The sequence below is a fragment of the Ailuropoda melanoleuca genome, chromosome 5 (assembly GCF_002007445.2).
Source record: "Ailuropoda melanoleuca isolate Jingjing chromosome 5, ASM200744v2, whole genome shotgun sequence".
Classification (NCBI taxonomy): Eukaryota; Metazoa; Chordata; class Mammalia; order Carnivora; family Ursidae; genus Ailuropoda; species Ailuropoda melanoleuca.
This window is the reverse complement of record NC_048222.1, coordinates 5262280-5285809: the sequence shown is the minus strand read 5'-3', so window position 1 is coordinate 5285809 and position 23530 is coordinate 5262280. Positions and strand designations below refer to the sequence as shown.

Sequence of the window (23530 nt, the reverse complement as noted above, 5' to 3'; positions counted from 1 at the left end):
TTCTCTCTTTCGGGATGTTGGATGGGAGTATTTCCTATTGTCTGTTGCCTAGGAATTCCTGCCAAAGCCCTAAAGCGGCTGCAGAAACAGCCTGGCAATCCCACCACCTTCTAAGCGAGCAGAGATGGGCCCTAATCCTGGGTTATTTAGCAGCAGTCAGACGAGCTGAGCTACCCTAATCCAGTTACCTTTCTCTAGCAGGAGACGAAGTATATAAGGAGGGCGTTGTGATTCAGTGGCCCAGCAGGGAGTGTTTGCAAGGCCAACTCTCTAAGACAATTATTGACAGAGATAATTATTCATTGGTTCTAAAAGAAGGGGAAAACCACATGTCATCCCTCAGATTCATGTGTGTTTATGAACCCAACTTTCTGATCCATTCTGTGTCTATGTGAATAGGAAGAGAAGAGGATTGTCAGGAGACTCCAGGATGGGATGAAAAGCAAAACAATATAATGGCCCCCCGATTGTTTGGAATGGTTACGATGCACAGGTATGCTGTGGGTTCCCTAGTAGACAGATGACCCTGAGCCAGTTTTCTCCAGTAGGGGAGCAGCAGCAGAAGCTGGGGAGAACACTGCAGGTGGCACAGCTGTGGGGTAGGTAAAGAATCAAGCCAGAGTAGTTCTCCTGATAAAGAAACTGATAGACAGTGGGGGTGTCCCCCCTTGTGAATGTCCTGAAAAATCACAAGGGTGCCCCACAAGAGAGACACCTGCCACTTGAGGGAATTCAAGGTTAGCTTCTGTTGGCAATGAGAAGTCCACGGCAGCACCGTGTAAAGTCAATGATGGCAGAACTTGCCCATCTTTCCTCATCCTCTCTCCCATTTTAACTTAGCATAACAAAGAGAGATGAGAATCCAGAAGCAGGAAGGGGAAGAAATCTTGCAGAAATTGACCACATCTGCTTCCCTCTGGAAGGTCCCATGAGCCACAAAGGGCAGAGGAAAACATTAAATAGGTCGAATATAAAATGAAGTTGAGACTAGAATGGACTTATGAGACCCAGAGTGACTAGAACCTATGGGTTGCATCCGTGATGACGCCAACAAGAGGAGTTCAGTGGTACATGGTTGAAAACAGCTGCTGGAGAAGGATAACGCCATTTCATATTTGAATCTGCCCTGGTCCAAATTTCATAAGTTGAAATCCTAAACATTAGAAGGTGATAGTATTAATAGGTGGGATCATTGGGAGGTGATGAAGTTATGAGGGTGGAGCCCTCATGATGGGATTAGCACACCCCGCCCCCCCTGGACAGAGCTCCCTGACTCCTTCCACCACTCGGGACATAGCAGGAAGTCTGTGACCTGGAAGAAGGAGGACCCTCACCTGGCCATGCCATGAAAATAAATTTCTGTTGTTTGTAAGTCTGTGGTGTTCCATTGTAGCAGCCTGAATGGACCAAGGCAGCAGCCTACGGAGTTGCAGGTGGCTCAGTAAACACGCTGTGTGGGCGCATCACAGCCTCACAGTGCTTACATTGTCCTTTGGAACACATGGAGTTAGCTGATAGTGTGTGGCTGACTCTTACAAAGAATCCTGAGAGTTCACTCTTCTTGGTAGCATGACTGGCATGATGAGTAATTACCTAATTCTTGGATTCTAATAACGTGACCCGTAATAACGTACGATGATTCTAAAGGAAGCTGCTAATGGTCTTATTTGTAATGCTAGCTTCTGCTAGTTGTGACAAATTTTAATAGGAACTTCTCAATGGGAGTGATGGATTTTCTTTTGATTTTTCTATTAAATGAAGATGAGAAACTTTGACAAATTGTCTTTTTTTGATTTTTGACATCTCTAAGGAGTCAGTTTTTATTTTTTAAGATGAGACCCATTACACCCAAGCATGCATTAAAAAACTATAAAGCTAAGAGGAGCTTGCTGTGGGACGGATCATTAAGAACCTTCCCAGAAATAGATGGAACAGATGTGGGCTTAGCAGTTGCTGTCGTAGACGATGCGGCACTTCAGGAGCTTGAGATAATTGTCAATCTTATGTGAATCCCTGCGTAGGCAGTGGAGCAGGTTATAAAAAGCAAAAAGGCGAGTGTCTTCATCGGCCATCTGAAGGGATGGAAGTCCTGACCAGACCGAGTAGACCTCATTTTCTCTGACTCCAGGATGAACCTAAACACCAAAATGATAGTGACTTAGTATTATTAGTATTTGCTTATCTTTGTTCCTTCTAATTGTCAAATTAAGATTGGGGCAAGAGGCATGAATGTAAAGCTCTCTAGATAGAGGCATGGATTGCTGAGCCAGTGTATCAGAAATCTATTAATAGTCTAAAAACTAGAAGCAGAATTCAAGCATAAGTGTTCTAACATGTACGTGATCACAGATGAAGTATGTGTGCATTGGAGTAAATAGAGAACCACAAAGGTGCTATATATTGAGAGAGAGTTAGTTGCAGTATAGTTGTGCCATATGTTTATGTATTTATGGGCCATATGTATATATATATGTGAATGTGACCAAGGGACAATAGAGGAGCAAGTCTCAGTTCTCTTACTCGAGGGATCTATTTCATATCCTGAATATTGTCTCTGATGTGTTGTTTGTACCATATTTCTTCTGATAGTTCAGCACAATTACATTTATCTGTTTCCTGCTTCAAACTGATTCTTTTCTCCATGTAGTGTATGTACGAAAGACCTCAGAAATGATAAGCATTATACCTGATGGTCTGAGATGCAGGTCAACTAGTGACATCTATCACAAAGATCTGAAAAAGTCAGGAGACTTTCATAATATACCCAGGACCATTAACCTCCAAATGTCTATGTCCAGTAGGAGCTTTGTTTTGAGATCTCTGGGGTGGGAGAGGATACTGCCTATGAGAAAGAGTGGGGGTGCTAGCAGTGACCCCTCAGTGGTGAGGGGTGGGTGGTAGGCTGGGAAGCATGACAGTGAAAACAAAAGGATGCTAAGGGATGTGAGGGAGGGCCACCCTGACCTCTGTTCCCCCAGTCTTTGCAAGCTGGGAATCCCCAGAGGACTGAGAGACCGAGCAGGCAGCTTGGGAAGAAGGCACGTCAGCTACTTTGAGAGCTACTGGGTACAAATGTGGGATAATTGTAGACTCTGATTGCTGAGCTGTCTCCTACAGAGCAAGAATGTGTGTATTTGTTGCCTTGCTTTATTTTTGGTGCTTGGGCCCTAAGATGAAATTTACTATGCATGGGACAATGGTATAAGAATAAATAAGTGGCAAAACAAACAAACAAGAACCAAATGAAGTTCTCTAGAACAAATTAGTGACCTCAGAAAGTAAGCTGACAGTAATGAAGAAAATAACTTGAAAGTCTAAGTGTTTATACGTGTCTCAAAGTGGAAATGTGCTTTGTATCTGTGTTGGATATATTCTTCTTCCATGAATGTGACAAAATGACACATGATAACATGTACTTTGTACTGAGTAAGGGAAGTAAAAAACCACTCCTGTTACTCTTACAATTCTTTTTCTTTAGATGACACATCATTTCTAAGAACTTCATAAAGCTGTTTGGATGTTACCTTACTTGTGCTGAGATTATCCCAGCTGATTGGAGATCTATATTATAAATATTAACTCAGTGTAAATATGACATTATTTGGGGGAGATTAGACGTAATGTTATGAGTGTTGATTTTGGAACCACCCCCCAAAAAAGAAAGCATAAAATTTAGAATGAGACCACTTTCTGCAAATGACAAAATAAAGAATTTCAGAAAAGATACACTCCCTTCTTTTGTGACCTGCTGAAATCTGACCTCATCTTTCCAATCTCTGACAATCTCTTTTTGACAAATATGTCCAGCAGGGGTGGGGTTCGAGTAGTGGCAAGAAATACCATCTCATCTGATTTTGATTTTCTCTTTTCTCCCTTCCCACTGTCATCCTTTGGTGTGGGGAGAAAAGAGAAAGAACATGAGCAGAATTTCAGTAGCAGGTGTCCTGGGATACTTTGAGAAAAATGTTTATCTTGCAGATTCCACTCTCCAGTTTTCTTTTCCTGGAAAACATTATAAACCTCGGCCCCCAGGAAGGTGCAAGCCCTTGGTGGATGTGTGTGTACTGTAGTGAAGGCTGCACCTGTCATCTACCACATCTTAAGATTCACTTACAATAGGATTTACCAGTATGAATTACTAGAATCTTGCTTTATTTAATAGCAGCCTGGAATAGGAAACGGCTACATTTTGTTCTTGCAAAGCAAGGAATTTCGGAACTTGCTTCTCACCGTGGAGGTCACCGTGTTCATCAATGAGGAAAACAAAGAAGTGTCAGGAGGATGCTTACCTGGCCAACTATCTTCTCCATACCCTCTAGAAGTCTTCTGTTTTGTTCCTCAATCTCTATGGCTCTGGACAGAATCGAATCTGGGGCTTCTTGCATACCCCGTACTTCTGTGACTAGATGGTACAGGGGGTCATTCCACGAGCGTAGCACTCTGAGTATCAGGTTCAGAAGGTCTTCATGCTAAGTGACCACATAAAACAATCACATTTAAAAAAGCATAACACAGGGGGCGCCTGGGTGGCTTAATGGATGAAGCATCTGTCTTCAGCTCAGGTCATTCTCTGGGTCCTGGGATTAAGCCCCGCATCGGGCTCCCTGCTCAGTGGGGAGTCTGCTTCTCCCTCTCCCTCTTCTCCTTCCCCCAGTTCATGCTCTGTCTCAAATAAATCAATAAAATTTAAAGAAAGCATAATACAGTGGGTTTAGTTACTTGTGATTTTTCTGCTCTGAGAGGCTGACCTAAATGATCTCCTTATTATTCTTATGTATATATAAATCTTTTCTCGTGGTTAATTTAAAAATAAAAAAGTTTAAGCTATTGGCTTAAACTTTGCTAAAATAGAAAAAAATAATCTGGCTTATTTGAATAACTTACTTCATCTAATGAGAATTCTAGTTTATAGCATGAGGAATTTTGTCTTCCTCAGAAGTTCTACCATCCGTCCCCCCCTCAGTGAGTTCTTTTCTATTTGACAGCTTTGCTTGTCTGAAAGGAGTTTTGTTGGCACTCAGTATGTCCTCTAGTACCTGACTCAGGAAAGACAGATTCCAGGGGTGCTAGTGACAAAGGGCCCACATCACGTTGGTCCAAGGACACATTCATATTCATGAGTCAAATCATTCTTTAATGGATTCACTTGTGATTTGTAGTTTTTATTTTATGATAGTAGAACAAAGAGCCAGTGAAGATGGCATGGAACTCATGAATATGTTCTCCTCAGCCTGTACCAACCCCCATCCCCATGCTGCGACCAGAGCAGGTCTCTTCTGTTGAGCTGTGCCGGTGAATAAAATGATGCTATGTCGGTAGTAGGAACAGCATCAGTGGAACTTACAAGGGAAGTCTGCGCCCTATTTTCCCACCTATCAGGGTGGCACATGAAACTCTTAGGAGCTGCTCGTCTCTGATGTAAAAGGCTTGCTTTCCTGAGGTCTGTGAACTAGTCTAGGGTAAAGGAAGTGAAGAGTAGAGAAGAAGCCAACAGATGTGGTGATGGAAACATGTCTTGGGATATGAAGGGAAGGAGGTGTTAGCCGCCAGTGGCCGTCTACTTGTGCTAGTTGGAGCATAACGAGTAAGGGTGAGGGCTCGGAATTGGATGAAGCCCAGACTCACGGCTTGCCACTCCGTTGTGACTCCAGATTCCACAAACCTGTGCAAGCTTCAGTTTTGTCATCTCAGCAAGTGCAATAACAATGCCTAGAGCCCTAGGATTTTTTTGTGAGGCTCAACTACTGTAAAGCATGTACGTTGCTTGGTGAAGTGTCTGGCAAGGGAGTGGCTCTCAATACATTCTAACTCCTCCTCATCCTTCTTCACTCTTTCCCTTCATTTTATCATCACCATTATCATCATTATCATCAGCACTATTAACGAGCTTAGCAGACAGAAAGAATGCTGGTACCCATTATCAAAGTGGTAAAAGGAAAGCAGATTACATTTATGGGGGCATATATATGAAGATGCTTATTTTAAGTCATGTTAAGGTGGTGCTTGTACCAGGGAATCAGAAAGGGGAGATTATTATGATAAAAAAAAATGGGGATAAATGACTGGGGCTTCCTATGCAGACTTTGTGGTCCTCAGAACAGAGGCAATCATTGTAGCCACAAGAAACAAAACATAGTATTTTACAGGACCTGATTTGGGGAAGACTTGTAATTCAGGAGTGACAGGTGGTGGAGGAGTCAGGGAAGGATGCAGAGAGAAGCAGGTGTCAGAGAAGGATGCAGAGAGAAGCAGGTGTCAGAGAAATAGAAGTAGCATCAGGAGAGCCTTCAAAGTCTGGCGGAGACGGCTCACCAGGCGCGGTGCTCGGGAATGCGAATGCTGCCGTCGGAGGAGCCGAGGCTTTCACGTGATCAATACAACTGCATTTGTGTGTCTTCCCCATGCGTGAATTTTGCAAACCTCTCACTTTATACATGAAGTCCAATTCAGTTCAGGCTTTCATACGGTATAACATATGCAATCCTGGGTCCAAGCCATGGATTAAAATAATGTTGTTTGCATGAACAACTTAAAGATTTATTTCACTGCTACAGTCTTTAGTATGCATTTGGTTTTACTGATGCATCATCAGTTACACACTCTCATTTCTCTCTGATTCCTTGCTCTTCCTCCATATTTCTCTGCATGTGTAGTTAGCATTACCTAACGCAGTACTTCTGATAATCTGTGACATGATGACACTAGTGTACTGCCCCAGTGGTATTGGTGAGAAACCGGGATAGAAGACTCACATGGGGGGGCGCCTGGGGGGCGCAGCGGTTAGGCGTCTGCCTTTGGCTCAGGGAGTGATCCCGGCGTTCTGGGATCGAGCCCCACATCGGGCTCCTCCGTTACCTCCGCTATGAGACTGCTTCTTCCTCTCCCACTCCCCCTGCTTGTGTTCCCTCTCTTACTGGCTGTCTCTATCTCTGTCAAATAAATAAATAAAATCTAAAAAAAAAAAAAAAGACTCACATGGATCTGTTGGGCTTGCTCCTTGTCTTCAGGGGTAGAGAGGGAGGAAGTGTGACAGCTGTTGATGGCCTTGGTAATGAACCCCCGGCCTTGGGCATACCTTTTATCCTAAAAGCGAGCAAGTAAGTTTAATTAGTTATAGCTATTTGAGCATTGGTTAAATGAGCCCATTACTAGAATATTAACACACTTGATAAATGTATGATCTTTTTTTTTTAATGAGAATTACATAAAAAACGGTAACCAAAGAATTGAGAAAGGCACCCTTTCCCTGAATTTTATTTTGATTTTCTCTATCAATGCATTTTTTTAATCTTACTTTTCCAAATGCCAACCTCTTCCCTTTTTTTGATTCCCTTGTTTAATTTTACCCTTTCCACAAGTAACTATTTGGAAAGCAAGCACTAAAAATACCAAAAATAGGAAACATTAAATATTTTGTTAAGTATCCTCTTTCTTTAGTGTTTGAACCAATGTCCTAGAGCTTTTGCCATTTAATATTTTGTTTACTGGGGATCCAAGCCAATATGCTCTTCTAATACACGTTATAAAATTATAACTTTTCTTTGACCAACATCTGAATCCACATACCTGTGCTTTCCCATGTTCATCATAGATGCGTAATGCAATTTTGTTAATTGTTGCAAAATGGTAAGTCAAAAAAACAGGGTATAAAATTTTAGGAAATATTAATCAGTGGACTCAGAATTAATACACACACAACAACAACAACAACAACAACAACAACTTGCTAAGGCACTGACATAATGCTAATCTCTACCAAAAACTGTGAAAATCTAAGGAGATTACCAGGAAGATGTGAAAGCCACAGGAATGACAGTCAAAAGTGGAGGATGAAAGAAAACCCAGTGAGTACAGAGAACTATGTTTATTACAAACATTGAGCCTTGTTCCTTATGGGGACCCTTTGATTTATTGAACTGCTCATACACAGTCTCCTCCTTGGTTGACCTAAAAGAGTTAAGCTACAACTTTCAAAGTACCGTAATCAGAAGGAGAATATTGTTTCCAATTCTAAAGCAACCCTTCAATTCTGGTTCTAAATCTATACACTGGACATCTTAGAACAATCATTTATAGCCTTTTTGGGTTTCAGAAGAGCTATTATTATTTGTTTTCCTGACTTGGATTCAGCTTAGTTTAAATTTCTTGGATTAACTCCATTCTAGGCAGTGTGATTCTCACTTATTAGATATCATGTGCCCACGCACAAGGACAAGAACTCAGCACGCCTCCATTTACTCAAGCTCCACCCAAAAAGGCTTTATGCTGGGTATTGTTATGGCGTGATTTGTTGTGTTTTCCCAAAATTCCTATGTTGAAGTCCTGACCCCAAGTGCCCTGTATTTGAAGATAGGGCCTTTATGGAGGTAAGGAAGGTTAAATGAGGTCATAAGGGCAGAGCCCTGATCCAGTAGGATGAGTGTCCTTACAAGATGAGACACCAGAGAATCCCCCCGCCCCCACCCTCCGCCACCATGAGGATAGGGAAAAGGCAAGATGGGAAGATGTGTGCCCTTATCAAAACTGACCAGGCTGGCACCCTGATCTCAGACTTCCAGCCTCTGGAACTGTCCGAAAATACATTTCTGTTGAAGCCACGCACCCTATGGAATTTTGTTATGGCAGCCCCAGCTGGCTGATACAGGCACTTAAAATTTGTTGGAAATTTTTTTTTAAAGAAAATGAATTAAAGGAGAAATTTTAAGGAGTTATTATACTCTTTGAGAATATTTGAGGTTTCATGAAACTGTCCCTTTCTTCTTGTCCCCCAGTTTATGAACCGATGGCTTTTTTACCTCAACAGTGTGTTATTTGAGATTTGGCCCCGGCAGCTCTCTTGTCTCAAGTGTGGGATAGCCCCCTCATTCACGGGAAGAAGCAAGAAGGTGCGGTACTTACAAATTCGTTGAACATCTCCGAGGAGAGGTTATGGATGTAGTGAGACAGGATGACCGCGCGGTCAAACAGGTCTCGGAGGGACACCTGGCAGTTGACAGCCCCGGTGGGACAGATGGGCAGGGAGGCCACGCTCTGGCACAGGAGCAGGTCAGACACCAGCAGCAGCAGGGGCAGGAGAGACCCTACTCAAACAGAAGAAACACCAGCCACTCTGAGGCGATCTGTTCAGTGGAAGTTATCAAAAGTAATTGTGCCAGGGAAGCCTTCTCTCCCCTCCCCACCCCTGCCCTCCGCATGATTTGGTACTATGATACTATGCTAGCCAGGGTGGGGAAAAGCCAACACCTCCCGCTGTGTAAATTTAGATATGTAATTATATTTGCACAGATACATAGTTGGAGAAGCGGGTTACTCCCTGCATTTTGGTATTGCTCCCAGGAGAGCTCCCGTACTTCGCAAACATTCGGAGCTTAAATTAACTCTGAGCCAGGGTGTTTAAGTCATTCTTTTAAGTTAGTTTAACATCTTGGGAGTTTCTGCAGATCTCCAGCAGCTGGGCCCTCTAGGCGTCTGTAATTTTTTAACTCTGTGTTGACTACTACCTGCATTTCAGACCCTGAAATGGCAAGTGGCACATGGTAGACCTTTTTGTTTTACTTTCATCCCTGATCGAAATAAATATGATTGACAATGCCTAATATGGAGTATGAAGAGAATCTAACACAAAACGATACTATGGCCTAGATCTGCTAGCTCACCTTAATAACCCTATGCGATTGCTTGGCACCTTGCCAAAGGTTTTGCTTTTCTTTCCTTTTTTTTTTTTTAAAATGTGTGTTTCCCAGTAACCTTGTGAGTGCTTCGGCCTTCATTATTATCATCAAATTACACTGATGAAGCAGAAGGCTTAGAGAGGTTAAGTGATTTTCCTCCAGTCCTATTATTAGCAGGCAGAGGAGACAGGACACCACCATTATCACTCTGTGTCCTCTGACGTCACACACACCTGTGGGCACCCAGGCAGCATCCGGGTCACAAAGGCCACAGGAGAGGCCGTGATGACTCTGTGCTTGGGGAGTCACTGCCATTACTTGGAAAGAACAGTACTTTGCCTTTAATGTGCTCTCACAATGGCCCTAGGAAGTTGATTCGATCCCTTTCTTCAGTTCCAGCTACGAAACACCCCCTTTTAAAATCTTGGACAATTATCAGAGATGATTTAATTATCATTGTGATATCTCACAATGATTAAATGGGCAGATATGGACCTCTGACATAGCAATCATTTACACTTTCAAAAGGAAAGCATCTATTAAAATCACTTATTAGCATCAATGAAACTACTCCAAAAGAATATCTGATATAGAAATGTATTTATCGGAAAACCAAACTTCTATGGAAACTTCGATGAATGTAATTGGAAATGTCTAGGATGACACAAGGCAAGTGCTAAAGATTTATGTGTAAAAAACTTCCTAAACCTACATACCTAAAAATATCTAAAATTTTTTGTTAATAGAGAATGTAACTCACAACCTTTCAGCTGCAAAATGAAAGATAAAAATGTTGTGAGGTGAGTCGTATACCAGACTTTTAATTTTTCAAAAACATTATATTTCCAAAAAATTTATTTTAGGTACTTTAAAGTCATGTACGGATATTTTACCTACAGATGTAAAAAAAAAAAAAAAGTGTGCTACAGGTCGAGAAATTGGAATATTAGTTCTAGGAAATTCATAACTTCATAGATACTATTTAACTCTGACTACATTTATCTGTACATTTATCATCTGAAGGATTCTCACAGTCTAAGAGGAGATAAAATAGATAAATATTTTTGTTCTTTATTTCATAAAATGAATTTTATGGTTGTTGCTAATTTCTTTTTCTTGCAAATGTCAACCAAGAAAGTAAAGATGGTTAATTATTACCAGGCTGTTTTTCTCTTTGAAATGACATTTGGCTTAAACCCAGTTGACAAAGTATTATAAGAGACAATTCTACTATCATTGTCTGTACATTATGACTTCAGAGTTGAAAGTTTCACCAGGCTGACTTACGTCAGAGTCCTGGGAACCAGAAAATGTTAGTGTCTACCTTGTGGAGTTGCGATAAATTGGACCCATAGACATTTATCGTCTTATTCCAGGCCAGGGTTTCTCAACTTTGACATTATTGGCATTTTGAGCTGGATCATTCCTTGTTCTGGGAGCTGTCCTGTGCATTGTGGTACATTGGGCAGCATCTCTGAGTTTTACCCACTAGATAACAGGAGCACCCCCATTTCGAATTAAGGCAACCAAAAACATCTCAGACAACAGCCAAATGTCTCTGGAAGAAGGAGGATCTCCATTTGAGAACGAGTGTTTTATTGTGCCCTTGTACAATTGCTTTCCAGAGCAATGACTAGATAGTTCTTCTAAACTCCATAAACCTGAAATTTCTTGCTCAGAGAATATTAGCTAAAGTTTCAGATCAGTGCCACCCGCTCAAGAGTGTTGATAATTCAACAAATCTGTGAGTTGTTGCACATACCTTTCAGCGACCACCCTTTTTTGTCCATGGTGGTGATGCTTTCGAGAAACACAGTCGCCAGGGAAGGTCTGGTAGTCCAACAGCTTTCTCTCCCAGATATTGGCTTTATAAGCCTTTGACATCTTCATGAATATATTTAATCAGGCATTCCCTTCCCCTTTACCAGTCATCTATTTCCGTCATTGAGATTACCCCCATAATTTCAAACATCAAATGGTGTTTTATTTCTTATTCATATTCAGGAAGACATACTGGCCAGAAATGAACATTCTAGGAAGGATTTTGATTAATTAGCCCAAAAGGAAATGAGAGAAATGATGAAGGTGAGATCTGGAGACTATTTTGGGTGAAAGGACCCGTACCACTACAGAAGTCATTTGCTTTAAAATTTGCCTTTGTTTCTCTGCATGTTCTTGAATATAGCATTATATTCATTTAGGTGTTTCATGTATTAGCAATGGGCATTCTTTTTTTTCCCAGTTCAGAATTGCCAGGTGAAGTCAAGGTTTCAAAACTGACACAGGGAAATATCAGGAAATACAGAATAAGGAGAAAGTAGGACGTTTGATCCTCCATCATGCTCTTGTTACGTTTGCTCTCATCTTTTTCTTGCTTTTACACATTCTGCTTCGCCCTTTTAAAAATGACATGTACGTATGGTACTTTGTTTTAAAATGGATAGTTTCATCGGTTCATTTCTTTTGACATTAACATTTATGTAAATTTAGGTTAGCATCCCCAGTTTACAGATTAAAGAACAGAGGCCTGGAGAGATTCAGTGTCAAGAATATTGAAGTAATTAGTCAAATTAGATGCTGGAAGGATTATTGCTTCCCGAGGAATCAGGAGGGATATAAAGAAGACTTGGAAAGGAATCACTTAACAAACATGGTCGGGCATGAACAAGAAATAACCCCTGACCTTAGGGACTTTATTCTGGGCAAGCAACTTAGTGGTTTTCAAGGATGAACACACACACACACACACACACACACACACACACACACACACACTTTGGAAGATGATGTAGTAAAACAAAATTCTAGGCAATAATTTGCACTCTCCTCAAGGATAGGGTGGACAGACTTCACTAATTTATGATCACTTTATTTCTCTGACCCAGCACCCCTCCAGGGCCAAGGTGACAAAAATTCATCCTTCATGGGCTCAAAAGTTCCATCTGCCTGTTAGAGATTTCCTAAATGAAATGATTTTAATGAATAAGAACTGGGTTGTTGACGACTTTCTCTAATTTTTGAGTCCTTGCATCTCAAGCAGCCCGTGACCTTTAGCTTCAATGTCACCATATGCCTCTCCTAGTAAATCAACAGGTGAGGTTATTTTTAAGATAATTCCTTTCCATGGCATTTGCTTATGCCATAGTTGCTGCTGCCACAGCTGTGCCTTAGCGATTTCCCAAGTGCTGTTATAGAGACCTAGAAATCTTAACGAAGAGTAGCTTCCCTTAAAAACCATCTTCCTAGTTGCCTTAGTGTAAGCAGTACTGGTTTCTGCATCCCACCCATCAGGTGGGGTGATGTACGGGCTCTCTCAGTCTGAAGCTGGGTCAGGATTTCATTGACCCTACGACGTATTCATTTTTCCCCCTCTGGATAGTCAAAGTCTGAATTATTAAGAGAGCAGTGCCCCATGGTACAGAAATTAATGCTGCCCTCCATTCCCCTCTTCTTCTAGAAACTTAAGAGTAGGGAAATCTGCCATAAGAACTGACAACATAATGTTAAAATTTAAAGGTGTTGTGACTTTTGTAGATAGCGAGGAAAAAAAGCAATCTAAGAATACCTGATTTGTGTTTATTCTGGGAGGCCAGTTGATTTATTTGACTCCAAAGAGGGGCATGTTTCTCTGTAAACTCTCATTTGCTTCCTTGCTGTTCACTGGTGGGTCCCCCTCCCCCCCCATTTCCTGTTCATGGGATGTTGCAATATCTAAATAATGCAAAAAGGCATATTTTATGCAAAAAGTCATAGTTGTCCTATTTTTTCTGCTATCTATGTCACCTACCTTTCATCTTAATTTTTGTACATGACTCTTTTAAAGATCTTCCCATTTGCCAAATCCTGCCCTTAATTTAGAACAATAAAGACATTCGCTGAGAATAGACATGTCTGTTTTTATTTACAAAACTTCATTTGTTTGCCATTTGGGGGCTTAGGAAAAGCAGCTGATAACTGATTTCTGTCAAGTAGCTGAATAACTAGCTGAAATGATGTTCAAGTTGCCATGAAATTTTTAGTACCTGAAACTAATGAACAATTTTGTCATCTCTTCTAAATGATTCTAATTTTTAACATTAAGTAGCATCAGGTTTCTTTTCCTACTAATTAGGAATGGAGCTTGCAGTTTCCTTGAATTTTCTTTTGTTTATTTAAGATTTGGAATAATACTATTTTTTCTTGTCTCATTTATGATGCAAAAATATTAAAAATATTTCACAAAGCTTGAAAGCTGTCTACTGCAAGATACGGGGACTATTAAAAGATAAAAGAAATTAAGTTTAAAAATCATCAGATAAGACAATCACAGTGACATTGCAATTTATACTAGTCGTGAATTACCTTTAATAAAGTGAAAGTTGTAAATGATAAAAGGTGTATTGTTAATGGATTTAAGAATCCCCAACAGCCATCTCCCAAAACCTGGACTAAAAGATCAGAGAGGTTATATGTTGTTTTCGATATAAAGTAACTGAAAATGTGAAGGACATATTGGAAAAAGAATCAATCGCAATGGTCCTTTCTTGAATTGCCCTGTTTTCAAGATAAACAAAAGTAATGGTTTTGCTACATCCTCTGCGGACCTCAACTTCATGCATATTTTGATGTATATTTTCCCCTAAGTGGCTGTCTTTAACACTTATCTCTGCCAGGGCTTTGCAGGTCATCAGCTTTCTTAAGTAAATCCAGAACTCAAGTTCTTAATCTCTTAGCAGTGTCTTGAGGGCATTTGCTCCTTAAATAAGAAAGCCATAATGGAAGCATTTGGAAATTTCCCTGTAATTTCTTTTCACTGATACAATAGTCATGTCCTCTGCTCTAATTCTTTGAGTTCTCAGTGTTAGCTTATGCTATGAGTTTCTTGTCACATGTTTGTTCCAAACAACGTGTCCCTTGGGACAAATTTTAATGCATGATATAGAACAATGCCAGCTCTAAGGATGATGTGTCTGGAAACTTCACAGATTCACTCTTTAAGATTATATTTGTTTAAGGAAAAGCATCAAATACTGGCTGTAGGCTAATGAGAGGTGGGGCAGATGATAAGTTTTCTTATAAAAGATTCTTCATACTCCAATATTAAGTGCGTGTGTGTGTGTGTGTGTATCTTGTCGAAAGTGAATTTGAAGCATGCCCGCTTTCAGGGAGATATATATCTATATATAGATATGGACACACTCATGGAGTCATTGTCTAATAGGAAGTGGGACTCTGAGCCATTGCTACTTCCAGGGATAATTTTAAATTTTATAATTAGCACGGGCATCACCAAACCGAACAGAACGCTATAGCAACAGACCAGGGTCCCTCAGGGTGCCTGTACTCCCAGACAGGCATTAATTCTTTAATTGTTCAATTGTGGTGCGACTGTCAGGGTCCTTGGGGAGGGACTGGGGCAGTCGGAAGGAGTCAGGACACATGCGATCAGGGCAGCCAATCTGTATTGATCGGAAGAGAATCTTTCGATAGTGTAACCGCTCACAGGGCTCTGCATGTCCTGACAACTGTCATCTCTGCCTTCCTCCATGGTTCATCATTTTCAGTGTATTGAAAGGATTCAGACTAAGAAGTAGGGCAGGCTCTTCGCAGGAACTAATAGACTTCAGTTCTAGTCTATACACCCATCATCCCACAATACATTTTTCTACTGGAATTTGAGTAAAATAGCTTACCTGGGACTTGCCCCTCTTTTTCTTTAATTTATTCATTAAATGCAAAATGTGTTACCAGCATAATATATGCTTTGATACTTAGGGAGTAACTAAAGTGACATTTGCTCAGCAAAACCCTTTATCATGTGGGGTTGAGATATAAATAATAATTAATTGATGGAATCTTCTATTGACCAAATGCTCTATACATACACACACATTTTATACTCTTTATATATCTTTATATTCTGTATATAGGTGGATATTTTTGTGTGTATAAATGTATATATAGAAATATGTATATATGCACTTTTAAATTATAGGGGGAAAGTAAAGGTACACAGCGATTATGAGGACTTCTGAGATAAGGAGATTGCAAAGTTCTGGCTCTCCTTAATTCTAATAAAATGAGCAAAAAAGTAAGCTGACAAAAAGTAGCAAAATTACACCTGCTGTCCAAAGTAGGACGACAGATGAGGATGTTATTTCTTTCATGGCTTAGAGTGGGGAATCAATAGATAAAATCAAACGAATATTCTAAAAAAGGAAGTTAATTGACAGATGATGCAAAGTTATAACCACTAAAAATGTGGAAAATAGATTATAAGCCTTCTAACTCAGAAAAAGGAAATACCACACAAGCAGGTGCATACACACATGCACACAAAATAAAAGACATTCTATTTAACAAAAGATAAGAGGCATAGGGAACATGAGCAGACACACATACACACACATACACACACACAAGGAAAGGTCAGAGTAAGATCAAACATCAAAAATATGGGACAAGTTATTTATTAAAAGAAAAACATAGTCTTCTGTTTGCCCTCCCTTCATTCTTCCCTTCCTTCTCCTACCGATCTTCCTGCTATTTCTTATGTTCCATAAATGAGTGAAACCATATGATAATTGTCTTTCTCTGCTTGACTTATTTCACTTAGCATAATCTCCTCCAGTCCCGTCCATGTTGCTACAAATGTTGGGTAATCGTTCTTTCTGATGGCTGAGTAATATTCCATTGTATATATGGACCACCTTTTCTTAATCCATTAGTCTGTTGAAGGGCATCTCGGCTCCTTCCTCAATTTAACTATTGTGGACAATGCTGCTATGAACATTGGGGTGCATAAGGCTCTTCTCTTCACTACGTCTGTATCTTTGGGGTAAATACCCAGTAGTGCAATTGCTGGATCATAGGGTAGCTCAATTTTACTTTTTTAAGGGACCTCCACACTGGTTTCCAAAGTGGCTGTACCAACTTGCATTCCCACCAACAGTGTAAGAGGGATCCCCTTTCTCCACATCCTCTCCAACATTTGTTCTTTCTTGTCTTGTCAATTTTTGCCATTCTAATTGACTATGGACTCTGGGAAACAAACTGAGGGCTTCAGAGGGGAGGGGGGTGGGGGATTGGGATAGGCCGGTGATGGGTATTAAGGAGGTCACATATTGCATGGAGCACTGGGTGTTATATGCAAATAATTGAATCGTGGAACACTACATCAAAAACTAAGGATGTACTGTATGGTGACTAACATAACATAATAAAAAATTATTATTAAAAAAAACACGACTTAGTTTCTTTAAAGGTGGCAAATGCCAACTAGATGCTGAATACAAGTGACATATTGGAAAGAATGATTTTCGAAGGGTGAGGAGCTGTGAGCTGACACACATTTGCCAATGTCTGGAGACAGTTTTGATTGTCATAACGGAAGGTGGGGGCGATCCTGACATCGACTGGGTAGAGTCCAGAAATGCTGTTAAATATTCTACAACACTCAGCACAGCCATCACAACCAAATATATTTTTTAAAGATTATTTATTTATTTGATAGACAGCAAGAGAGGGAACACAAGCAGGGCGAGGAGGAGAGGGAGAAGCAGACTGCCCGCTGAGCAGGGAGCCCAACATGGGGCACAATCCCAGGACCCCGGGATCATGACCTGAGCCAAAGGCAGACGCTTAATGACTGAGCCACCCAGGTGCCCCAAAACCAAATATTATGCCATCTAAAATGTCAGTAGCTCCAATGTTGAGAAACCCTGACCTAAAATGAAGGGGCTAAGAAAAGGTAAGGGGGAAGTACAGAGAAAGCACATCAGGTAAATGTCTTAAAATTGCTGGGGTGACAACATTACTACTAGGCAGGTTTAAAGTCGAGGCAAAAATGTTAAAAGGCCATCCTTTGTGATGCTCCATACAGTCAGCAATGGACACGAGACTATCAACAGTCTTTATGCATGGAATAGTACGACCCAAAACATAAAGCGTATAGTAAGAAAATGTGAGGGGAAATTAACCAATATACTAGAGTAGGAGATCAAATGCGTGTGTGTATTTTAAACACCTATGAAACATCTCCAAAAAATGACATTATACTCGGCCGTAATCAAAATGTAACAATTAAAAAAAAATAGAATACATGGGAAGAAGAATATACAAGTAGTTCAGTTTATTTTGTTCTATTTTCTCTTAATAGTCTCCAATGATTATTTCATCGCTGAATCAAAATACCTCCCCGAGTCCTTAGCTCTGTCGTTTCTGGGGCATTCAGCCTGTTATTTCCCACTGACTGTCCCATTCCGTGCCATGACTACCTGTCATGTCCTTGAAGATGATCCCAACTCTATCTTCCCACCCTGTCTTCTCTGAGATGCCATTTACCTGCCACACATTTCAACCTATTCATCTTCAACCAAAGCACACTGAATAATTTTTTAAAAATCCGTAACTATTCAGCTTTTCTCTTAAACTACTGCCTTCTGGATCACCCACACTTAACCTCCCAGAGTTGTGTTTATTTGCTTTTCTCTTGTCTCCTTTGACTCCCACTCCCTCCGTTCCTAGGTTGCGACTGTTCTGCCTCCTTAACTTCCAAAAATTTTTCTTTTCTCCTCTCCCCAGGTTATCTTGACCTGGATACTTTTAATAGCTTCTCCATTTTCTCCTGCCTGTGTCCATTTCAGTTGCAATCTGTTTTTCCATCAGGAAGATTAGTCATCCTGAAGGGCAACTTCTGAACAATCTCAGCTTCTAAACCATAGTTTTTGAGATCAGAGGCACTTGAGATACATCTAACCGCACTGCTCATTGCAGAGGTAAAGAAAATGCACTAAGCATATTTAATTACTCACAGAGTCATCATTGGAGCTCCAGGTCTCCCGCTTGCCACACTGGTCATATTTCTTCTTGCCTTCCACATTCATACTTGTGCCCACACCCTCTTGCATGGCTGATGGTAGTACGTCTTGCTGAGGAGATGCAGATGTGACCTAGAAGACACATTGAGAAACACATTACTTCAAGGAAAAATGCCAGTGTAATTGAGTTCCCAAAGAGAGAGGAGAGAGAAACAGAATGTTTTAAACACTTTGAATCCTTTAAGGAAACACTGACACTGTCAGATAGAATTTGAGTGTGATCCTTAGTCCTGTTCCAAAAAAAAAAAAAAAATACCACAGTACGTTTGTTAAAGTATTTCTTAATGAGTTATGTAGATAAGGAATGAAGAGCCATTAATTTTATTTCTACTTCAAATTGGTCTTTGGTTTATCTGCCTTTTCGGTCTCGAAGAATTCCTTTACTAATAGGAGCCTTGCATGTGTCATAAAATCTTCATTTAACTTTTTCACTTGTCAATTCTACATCATTAGTAGAATGAAAGTCAAAGAATTCTTGTAGACTAAAAAAAAAAATAAAAGGTTATCTGTCGACCACTTGGGAGAAGTAATATTATTATTACCATTATAGGTGATGTGGCATTTGAGGGTCCTCTTTTCTAGGTCATTTGTACTCCTACCTTATACGATGAACTTAATAGATGAGAAATAGGGTGTTTCTTCCTGAAAGGGACATTAATTTCATAGAGAGAGTGAATATAAGCTGTAAGTTTCTGTTAAAAACTGCAGAATAAGAGATAGACTTTACTTTCAGCTGTGCCAGAAAATAATGTCCATTTTTATAAATGAAAATCATGGATGTGTGTATAGGAAACAGCTAGGAGATTTTGAGAATGTTTTCATGTTTGGTTTATAGAAAGCTTTCCCATTAAGATCCCATCAAGTATATAGAAACACATATTTTATCATTTGGGAATATGTTTTGAACATAAGTATGTGAAATAACTCTATCTTCCAAACTCTTGTTTATATAAATGAAGTATTAAAAATGAAGCAATATCAATAGGATTCAGTTTAAAGAGAACTTTAGTCTCAGATGTCAAGACACAAAGTTTTTTTCCCCATTAGTGTTTCAAGCAATTTCAACAAGTATTCTTCGCATTTCTTTGTGTGGATCTGTGTGTCTTACTTTTAGTGAGAACTTTAAAAATTTTGTTTACATGTGAGCAAGTTAGTTAAAAACAGTCAATCAGATTGTTTGCTAAGCTTTGGAGATGACACAACTGTTAGTAAAATCATTAATAATTTTTACTTTTCAAATGATGATTAGAAGAATGTAACCAATTTTTAGTATTGGGATCAGAATCCTATAACATATACAGTGATGAGTAGATTTTATTAATGTTACTAGAATATTTTAACCTTAAAAATTTTAAGAGTTGCTTTTGCTCAGAGTTTGCCGGGGAGGGAGGCAGTAGACGTGTAAGTGTATCTGTTCTAAATTACTCAGACGATTGTCACAGTGTCACTATAGATCACAAGATATATTTATGGGCAAAATATGTTTTAATTTCTCATCCGTGTCTTACTGTTTTTAGAAAATGTTTCTTAAAATTAGATTTATTCTATTATATGTGTTATTCCTAGGAATTATGACATAAATTGAGAATCCCATAAAAATGATGTCATTGGGGCTTTCAGTGACTGCTGGAAGGTCAAAGATAAGAAAGTGCAAAGAAGTCCGCTTTTGATGCATTTAAATTTTTTTTTATAACATATATAAAATAAGAGGTGAAAATGTAGGTCTGATAGCATTTTATCACCCCGGCCCATTTACACCGATAACCACTGCTTCCTTCAAAGGTTAATTAAATTATGAACGCACACCTGCAGAATATTTGTGTGTTTAAAAAATTCATTAAAAGTGGAATATACCTTCCTGTTTGGCCAATTCCTTAATGAATATATTTGCATTTAATAATAGCAGCCCACCTTTAGAGCTTTCCTGCTCATTTTCTCTGCCTTTATCCTAAGCAGACAGATTTCCAAGGTTAAGACCAAAGGCTTTGTGAAAATGTCATGGGTTTGTCCTTGTCGGAAAAAAATCTCAAAAGTCTTTTCTTGAAGTTTACATCAATGTCATTACAAGCAAAGGAAACTTTATCATCCCAAACATAAAACCAAAAATGTTGTTTTATAGTATTATAGAAGGGTTTATTATATATATTCTCCCTCCCAACTGATACATTTTAGCACACAGTTCATAAAAGGTGACATTAAAGCTCTCTGCTTTCTTTGCAGCCCCAAATTTCAAGTTTCTATCTTAAGCCTTCTCTTTTCAGAAAGGGATACGTGGGACTAAACTCCCAAGATTCTGGATGAAGACATATGCTTATTTCTTGGAACAAATTATATGTTATTGTTTATTAAGGATTTATATAGACTCACGCATAAATCATTGAGTAAGAAAAAGGAGTTTCAAATTATTATTGACTCCATTTCTGGCTTGCTGGGGCTATGCTACATGATTGTGACAGATAATTGCTCTATAACCAAATTTGATGCATATGATATGTCATGGTTTGGGAACGTCCCTGATTCTGCTCATAAAGCTCTGCGGTCGGCAATGGCCAGACTTCAATGAAGGTATCGTGTTAAGGTATCATGAAATCACATCAAATAACACATGTGGGTCAGTGGCCTCTCTGTATAGTGCTTACTTAATGATAAGTTGAATAATGTTAAGAATACTTTTTGAATCTCCAGTGAAAGAGACTATAAATAGCTGTTCTGATTATTTATTGCTACAAAAAATTACCCCAAATTTTAGTGGCTTAAAATGGTAATAATCAATTTACTAATATCTCTCAGGATTCTTCCTCTGGGTCTTTCATGCAGGTTGTAGGCAAGTAGTAACCAGGGCCAAAGGCATTGCAAAGGCTTCCTCAGTCAGGTGGCTGGTAATTGGTTGATGTAGTTGGTGCAGTTGATGTTGACTCAGCTGGCATCGTCCAGCTGAATCCCTACTCGTGGCCTCTCCATATGGTCTGGGTTTCCTCGCAGCATGGAGGCTGGGTTCCAAGATCAACCCACCCAAACCTTGGAATTTCACAGCATCATTTCCTTCACGGTCACTGGTATGCTCAAATTTGAGGTGACAGAACAGATGCATCTATCAATGGGAGGGGCATCAACATACCATTGCAAGGAAAGCACGTAGAATGGAAGATTCTGTTATGTACATCTCGGAAAACTTGGGCTACAATAATCTTCGTATGCCAGTGCAGCTATTATGGTCATTCCTTACATTATTCTGCAAATGAACTTTGATGTCTACCATTGAATCTTTTTTTACTTGACCAGGAACACATTTCCCCATATTCTAGTTCAGGGCTTTTCTATCAGTGAATCAGTGACAGATTCCTCCTTTGGCCCAAAAAAACTATTTCTAAAACAATTTCTCATAAGCTGGGACACAAGTCTTACAAAGGAAAGAATATTAGAAATAATTATTTTTTTCCAGAATCTAGGTTAGGGGTTAGGAAACTTTTTCTTAGAGCCAGAGAGTAAATGTTTTAGGCTTGGCTAGCCAAGAGACAAAACGAAGGACATAATGTAGGTACTTATATAACCATTTTAAAATATAAATAACATTCTTAGCTCATGAGCTCTTCAAAAACAGCTTGTTTGGCTGCATTTGGCCTGCAAGCTATAGTTTGTTAACTTCTGGCCTAGATCATTAGCACAAAGGTACAAGTGAAAAATTTTAAAACCAGTGAATCATATTTCATTTGGTTTTAGGAATGGGTAAGTGTTGAAACCTGACTCTATGCTCTGGTCACTGCAACTATTCTGCTTAATGCTCTCAATTCTGACTGCAGACAGTTACCGCAGTACAGTTTGATGGACCTTTCATAGACCCTGTCATCAATTTAAGTTATAAAACTAGTGTGGGAGTGAATCCTAGATACCCAGAGATGGAAAGCAAAGAAGAAGGAAAAAGAACAGAAAGCGAAGTTCAGAAAATTCAGTTCCTTTTTTTTTTTTTTTTTTTTTTTTTTTTGAGTAGACCTTAGGTAAAGTGTAGAGTAATTTATGTCAGGGAATATTATCACTATTGTTCAATGGATAGCTAACTCCCATTATTTTTTTTATTTAACATCTGTATATACCATCTTTCTCTTCTTATCCCCTTGTTCACCCCCTTTACTTCCCTCTCCCCATAATCGATCATTCTAATATGTTTCTAGGAATTACTTTGTATGTGTTCCTGTAAGATGTGTATTGTTGAGTGAGAATACATTTGTCATTTACCTCAAAGGTATGATCTCCGAGATTTCATTCTAATCTTTGTCTTGTTCATTGTTTTCATTGTTATATTTTATAAGATGCATTCAGGTTGCTACGTGTACATGTAGTCTGTCATTTCTAACTCCTTTCGATTCTTCATTGAATGTATTAACATTTTACTTGTCCACTCTTCCAAATAACATCTATTCCCCCTGCAATGTAAACAATTGTGTGATAAATATTTACATACATGGCTCTATGGGAAATACTGGTAGAAAATTCTCTTAATAATTAAAATGAAGTTAGGAATTTGTTGCTGTTGTGACTAAATCAGTGCTTTACTGATCCCCTTGAACTATTATAATTTTTGCATACAGCACAATTATGAAAAACACTATATATATTGAAAAGAAACAACATAAAATATATTTTACTAAAAGAATAAAGCCAATGATTAGTCTATTAGGCCTAAATATATTTACTTCCTTAGATTTGATTGAAGTGACAGTTACTGTCTTGAAAATGAGTTATTATGGCATTCTGATAATAATAAATTTTTTTTCTAGTTGCTCTAGCAATTACGTGTGCATCTATAACTTTTCACAGGCTAGTTAGCATCAGGGTTTCATTCCACATAAAATATAGAAAACTTAAAATTATATAGGTCCATTTAGTCCCCTCCCCATTCTCTATGCTATTGTTGTCCTATGTGTTACATGTCCATACATGATACAACTCACAAAACAATGTTACATTATTTGCATTAAACATATTACATAGAAATTAAGAGGG

The 23530-nt window shown here is 39.2% G+C and overlaps 1 protein-coding gene and 1 long non-coding RNA gene across 3 annotated transcripts in view; one reads left to right on the top strand and one right to left on the bottom strand.

Moving 5' to 3' along the window:
• Positions 1-23530, top strand: part of LOC105234804 — a 308636-nt gene that overhangs the window by 222045 nt on the left and 63061 nt on the right. The window lies entirely within an intron of this gene.
• Positions 1944-11461, bottom strand: PRL (prolactin). Its single transcript, NM_001304934.1, has 5 exons — positions 11434-11461; positions 8899-9080; positions 6976-7083; positions 4290-4469; positions 1944-2135 (listed from the first exon to the last, which is right to left on the bottom strand). The coding sequence occupies exons 1-5, from the start codon at positions 11459-11461 to the stop codon at positions 1944-1946; spliced, it is 690 nt and encodes a 229-aa protein (NP_001291863.1).